We start from the raw sequence: 7,001 nt of genomic DNA on the forward strand, positions 1-7,001 counted from the left end.
TGCGTTTCTAGAAACATTCAAACTTACTCCCAAAATAAATCAAGAAAATAGTACTGACCCCTGCAGCTTTGGATTCTACAAATCGAAAGTAAGATGTAACCTGTGGGGGACACGGAGCTGGGATTCTGGCCACAATATTCCTTCATCAAGTCAATGAAAGTCACGAATTAGACCAAAAAAAATGACAGCAATTATATGGATAAATGACGATTTCATAAGTAAGATCGAAAAGAGCAGGTGGTGGAGAAAAATTTGATGCACCCGGACCGGACGAGGGCAGCTGAGGGCCGACGCCCGCCATCTACGGGAAACAGGACTGGTAGGACTCGGAGGAGAAGGGGCATCGGGAAAGGCTATCGTCGAGCTGTGTCGTCAAACGTCGGTGGTGACTGGTGGCGGCGGCAATACGACGCTAACTCTAGCAAGCGCCGGAGCAAGAAGGGTTCTTTGGGAGGGGAAATCATGTGGATTTAAAGACAAAATTGCATCCTGGTTTTGTTTTCGCTGGCCGTGAGATCGACATGGAAAAAAACGAAACGTCAACATCTTCTAGATGACGACCAGCTCGGGGATATATATAAGAAATGTATTTTCTCATACGACCAGCACAGGAATATATAGGAAAGGTATTTTCCGATACCATATTTGGTATTCTCTCACAAGATCAACTCATGAATATATAGGCGTGATTGATGATATCATTTTGTTGGTTTCCTGAAATGTACTCATACGACCAGTACAGGAATATATAGGAAAGGTATTTTCTCATACCATATTTGGTATTCTCTCACAAGATCAGCTCATGAATATATAGGAAAGGTATTTTCTCATGCCATATTTCTGCAAGCGTAATTGATAATATCATTTTGTTGGTTTCCTGCCAAATTCGATTGCATGGAGCGGAGACCGTGGGATGAGATCGAATGGCCCGGATCGTTCCAATCTCCTTCACCAAACGCGTTGTATGACGTACGACCAACTGAAATATAATAGTAATCCTATCCTCCATAGAAAGATTAGAAGGGGAAGAAAATCTCGAATCAAGCTTATTGTGGTAAAGGGAATACTAAACCTAGTTGTACATCTCAAGACCGCCTCACCACCGGCTACCGTTTCCGCCGGCGACGGGATGCCGGAACGGAGGAGGAAAGGTGAGGTAAGGAGCAGGGTGCCACAAGGGACAGTCGCCATGAGAACGGCTTTGTCCGCTCTCTCGGTGACGGACTGAGGGGAGGAGAAGAGATAAGAAGCGAATCGGTACGTGGCATACGTTCGTGTTATGTAAATCGGTGGGAGGGTATAACGGTAAAAAAGCTAACGGACGAACAAGAAATCTTATTTTCTTTATTATTAGGTATAGATATAGATATAGATATAGACTAGTACAATGCCCGCGCGTTGCTGCGATGTTGTTGACCATCGAGGTTCTATGAATATAATATAGTGTTTGATCAGCAACTTTGCATAGGCGCATGTGCATACATAAATATTTCAAACATGACACCGCTACTCCATCGCCCGGCGCCAACCATGGTTGATGTTGTATCGGCCGACGCCTACCACCCCGGCGTCACTCTGTCGTCTTCCTCTACATATTCATGCTCCGCGAACGTGGCACTGGCTCGTGCTCTAAGGGAGGCCTAGCTAGTGCTCATGCGCAGCTCCGGTCGCCGTCGATCACCACCTTCGCCTCCTACTCCGGCCATCATCGTAAACGAGCATGATGGGCCTGCCTCGTCATGGTTCCCCTCCTCCAGCACCCGCCTATTCGCCTTTGCTTCACGCATAGCAGCATCGCCGGAGATGTAGGCGATGCTAGGCCTTCAGTGCCGCCCACGACCAGCAAGATTCCTCATTCTTGGTGATCCTCGCTTCCTCGTGGGTGGCCACCTCGGTCTAGCGCTGAGCGTTGAACTCAAGCAACCTCTGTCACTCGGCCACCATTAGGAGGCGACATTACTCCTCCTCCTCCGCGGCCGCCCGCTCGCTCGATATCTGGACGACATGCTCGAAGTTGGCGGCATTGGTCTCCTCGAGCATGCTCCTGGATCCTCCGGTTGTGTTGCGCGTTGAAGGAGGCCAGAATTGCTACCTGCATAGAGTCGCCCTCGAACTGCTCCTCGCCGCCCCACTCCTACATGAATTGTACCCCTACTCATGTAATAATTCGTTGCCCGTGCGGACGGATTTGTACCCGACTTATGTAATTCAACCATCCATGGTTTTTTCCATCTCTGAACCCATCCCATAGTCCAACCTGAAATGCAGGTGCATCCATCCCATGCTCGTGTGCACACACTGAGCGATGAACACCTCGTTTCACTTGTCGAACTCGGAGTCGTTGGAGAAGTTGTAGAAGTTGAAGTCCGATAGCTCGAGCTCATCGCTGGGCTGCGGCATCGCCGTGGCGTGAGCCCATTCCAGCCTAGCATGATAGGTGGTGGCGAGCCAAAGCGACACTATAGTTTGGAGGCGAATGTGGCGGAGGAGGGAAGTGCGGAAGTGGTTTAGAGGCGAGTGCCGCAAAGGTGAGCGGAGAGGGCGCACTAAATCGAAGGGGCGGAGGTGGTCGATGTGTGCATCTACAATAACGTCTCCGCCTGGGGAACCGGTGGGCTCACTAAAGACGGGGACCCACATCAGAGCATCCGAGGCGTGAAATTTAAAGATGGATTCAGTCGTGGAGTCGTTGATATGCCGGTCCAGCCCCTGAAATCTGACGTGCCACAGGGTGCCGGTGCGCCCGTTCGACGCCCTGTTGGTTGGGGCCGGCGCGGGGTTGCCGATGATTTTATTAGGCTGGAAAAGAAGCCGCTATTGTGAACCAAAAGAACAAACCCAATCCCGAAATAGCTATTGGTGTCGCTATTGGAGCCGCTGGTGGAGATGCTCTTATCTTAGGCTCTAAAGTTGTACACATGTTCATGATCCATGAAATAAACATTTTTAAATTTAAAAACCTAAATTGTGTACCAAAATAGATTGACCTTTCTATTTCGTGTAAATCTAAATTGTGCCCAACAATTTGATTTATTTTGACTTGTATATATATGCTGAACAACCTCTGAAACTGTTTGGTCCCATTTATCGGGGGCTCTGTCGGTCTGTCCACACCGTAAGGCACACACTTTCACGGGTCAATCAAACCCTAGGTAGTCGCCGCCTAGGCTCTTTTATTCCCTCGATTTTTGATTCCTTATTTCTTTGCAAGGAGGCAGTGGTCATTCGGGGCTCGATTCAATTCGCACACGGACGGGCAGACATAGTCAGGGGCGGAGCCAGGCCCAGGGCAACATGGGCCATGGCCCGGGTCGCAGGAAAAATTCTACTTACCATAACCAAAAAAAAAAAGTTGGCCTGGGGCGTTGGCCCAACTCAGCTGAAGCCTGAAGGAGCAAGCCTCGTTTCCGTAACTCGTAACTCTCCAAACGCGATCGCCCCACGACGCCCAGGCCACGCGCAGCTCGCCTCGCGTAGATCGATCTCGTCAAAAACAGCGACGTCGGACGCTTTGCCGCCGCCCGCCCCGACGGCCCTGCCTGCGTGCTTGTACGTCGCCGGCTCGCCGCGCCTCCGGCCTCCGTTACTGCTGCAGTGCTGCCCGGCCGCGGGCTGCCTCTCATTGGCCCCTGCTTCAGTTCTCGTTGATCTCTGGGAAAACCTTTGAACTAGGTAATTTTTTGTTTTACAAATAGACAAGGATTAGGATTCATGAAGTTGGAATAAATAATGAATAAGTATGGTTTAATAATTGTTTGTAATTCGTTTCATGTTTAGGAACAGAATATGAAGAGATTTTTTCCATCGATCTCAAAAGCGAATGCATCAACGAACCCTCAATCTGAAGAAACTGCTCAAAGCGAAGAACCTCCTCAAAGAGAAAATGGTACTGAAACTGAATCGACTCTGCAAAGTGGACCATCCATCGCATCTCGTGTTGCCAATGCAAATACTCGTCTCGGAGTCGGTATGAATGTTATTATTTCGGATCCCGGTCTTAGGACACCTATTGAGGATTTAGATCCTAACATACATGATGTTGCTAGAAGGGAGTATGTTAATTTAGGTCCATGCCAACCTATTGGTCACAAATATAAGAGGACACCATTTGGAAAAGCCGGTAGGCTTAGAAGCTTTCATGATAGTTGGTTCAAGAATCATGGCGATTGGTTAGAGTATAGTGTTGATAAAAATGCTGCATTTTGTTTCTATTGCTTTCTTTTTAAGCAAAGTAAAGCATACAACTTTGGCATTGAATCATTCACTAAGGTGGGCTTCAAAAATTGGAAATATGGACCTAGTGTTCTTAATGCACACGTTGGTGGACTTGATAGTGCTCATAATAAATCTAGACAATGTTATGTGGCTTTCAAGAATCAAAGGCAATCAGTGACACATGTGATTGAGCGTGGTACCATAAAGGAACAACAACAGTACAAAGCTCGTCTTATCATTATTTTAGGTGTTATAAGATTTCTTATGTTGCAAGCACTTACTTTTCGTGGTCATGATGAGTCTCCAAGCTCAAAGAATCAGGGGAACTTTTTGGAAATGATGAAATGGTACAAGAAAAAAGATCCAAATGCTAGGACTTTGCTTGACAGTGCCGGTGGGAACCATTTGATGACTTCTCATCAGATACAGTTGGACTTGTGCAAGGCTTGCGCGGAAGAGACCACCCGATCCATTATCGCCGATATTGGTGACCGGAAATTTTCTTTACTTGTTGATGAATCTAGAGATGCATCTATAAAGGAGCAAATGGCTATGGTTTTGAGGTTGGTAGCTTGTTTTTTGTTTGTTTATTTACATGTTAGTTAGTCATTTGTTTACTAATGATCATTTGTCTTATGTAGGTATGTTGACAAAAAAAGGGTATGTGATTGAGAGATTTATTGGGATTAATCATGTTCCTGACACGAGAGCAGCTTCACTAAAGGCAGCTTTAGATGGTATGTTTCTTGATCATGGCTTGTCTATGTCCAAATTGAGAGGGCAAGGGTATGATGGAGCTTCTAACATGAGAGGGAAATTTCGTGGCTTGCAAAGGTTAATACTGGATGAAAATCCATATGCATTTTACATTCATTGCTTTGCCCATCAGTTGCAGTTAGTGGTTGTTGCAGTGGCCAAGTGTTGTTCCTCCATATTGGATTTTTTTAACAACACCACTTTGATTGTCAATACTGTTAATGCTTCTTGTAAAAGACATGATGAAGTAGCCCAACATCAACATGACACAATGGTGAGCAAACTAGAGTCTGGAGAAATATTTTCAGGAAGAGGAAAAAACTAAGCAACCAATCTTGTAAAACCCGGGGATACACGGTGGGGCACACACCATAAAACTTTGTGTAGATTCATTTCAATGTGGGAATCTGTTCTTCATGTATTAGAGAATGTTCATGATGATGCAGAAAATCTTACACAGAGAACCACAGCTGGTGGCTTGATTACTCAGATGGAGAGCTTTGAGTTTGTTCTCATATTGCATCTTATGATCAGATTATTGGGCAAGACTAATGATTTGTCACATTGTTTGCAAAAGAAAGATCAAAACATTGTTCGTGCTGTGAGTTTGATTGGCGTAACATTGGAAAATCTTCAAGGTATCCGAGAAAATGGTTGGGATGAACTCTTCAATGAGACAAATGACTTTTGTGTCAAATATAAAATTGTAGTACCAAACATGGATGATACAATACCCGCTCGAGGTCGCTCCAGGGGTCGTGGAAGTACAATGGTAACTTACTATCACCGCTTTAGATATGAAATATTCAATGCTGTCCATGACCAAATTATTGTTGAGTTGAATAACCGCTTTGCTGAAAAGTCAACTCAGTTGTTGAGGTGCATCGCTTGCCTTGATCCAAAGAACTCATTTGCTAACTTTGATGAAGACAAACTTGTTGAACTTGCTGCGATGTATGCTGATGACTTCTCCATATATGAGATCTCTTTTGTTCTTACAAACCAACTTGAGACATTCATTGCTGATGTGAGAGGTGATCCGGATTTTTTGAGTTGTCATGACTTTGGTAATCTTGCTGTGAAGATGGTTCAAACTGATAGACACACTGCTTTTCCTTTGGTGTATCGTCTTATTGAGTTGGCATTGATTTTGCCCGTTGCAACGGCATCAGTAGAGAGAGCTTTCTCGGCTATGAACATTATCAAGACCGAGTTGAGGAATAAAATGGGTGATGATTGGATGAATTATAACATGATATGCTATATTGAACGAGACGTATTTCACTCTATCAATGATGATGATATCTTATATCGTTTCCAAGGTTATAGCTCACGGAGAGGAATTTTACCTCGTCGTTTCGGTAAGTTTTCATATTTGTATGAATAATTTTCTATTGCACTTCATGTTTGCGCTTTTCCATAAAAAATATTCTTGCTTTCTTGAAGGTATTGGTTCCTCTTCTAGTGCTGATGAGGTTGTTGACAAAGTCATGGGAGGCACGGACGCACAGAACTAGTGAATTGGTACCATATTTTGTATCCCATTAAACTATTTTAAGTTTTTTAGTTATTTCTCATATGCATGTTATTGGAGAATTAAGAATGGATCTGAAAATATATGTTCATTCTTGCTACGTACCGATTTGTTTTGTGCTATTACAAGATTTTTTTTAGTAGTTACTTTTGCGCTTAGTTTTTGGCCCGGGGCTTGCTTCAATCCTGGCTCCGCCACTGGACATAGTCCGCCAATATTTTCAGCTCACACCGATTCCCCCTCGTCTTCTTTGTCCCACATGATCGTTCTCTTTCCTTGGTGCACCCTCATCATCGTGCTGCTATTTCTGGGCCTGCTTGCTGATATTACGGCATTTGAGAACGTATATAAGTTGGCCGAATTTAGTCTAAAGAAGCAAGGTGGGACTATTGATAGCACAAAATATATTGGTTACTACAGATTTTGGAACGGACAGAGTTCGATTCCCAACAGGCTGGTAAGAAAAAAAGGTCATCTGCCTGGCTCACGGCCCATA

At 44.8% G+C, this 7,001-nt stretch overlaps 1 protein-coding gene across 1 annotated transcript; it reads left to right on the forward strand.

The window, feature by feature from the left end:
- Positions 1-4,873: 4,873 nt before the first annotated feature.
- On the forward strand, positions 4,874-6,550 carry LOC127298166 (uncharacterized). Its single transcript, XM_051328101.2, has 2 exons — positions 4,874-6,332; positions 6,418-6,550. The coding sequence occupies exons 1-2, from the start codon at positions 5,369-5,371 to the stop codon at positions 6,486-6,488; spliced, it is 1,035 nt and encodes a 344-aa protein (XP_051184061.1). The 5' UTR covers positions 4,874-5,368; the 3' UTR covers positions 6,489-6,550.
- The last annotated feature ends 451 nt before the right edge of the window (positions 6,551-7,001 follow it).

This window comes from Lolium perenne, chromosome 5, assembly GCF_019359855.2.
Source record: "Lolium perenne isolate Kyuss_39 chromosome 5, Kyuss_2.0, whole genome shotgun sequence".
Lineage (NCBI taxonomy): Eukaryota > Viridiplantae > Streptophyta > Magnoliopsida > Poales > Poaceae > Lolium > Lolium perenne.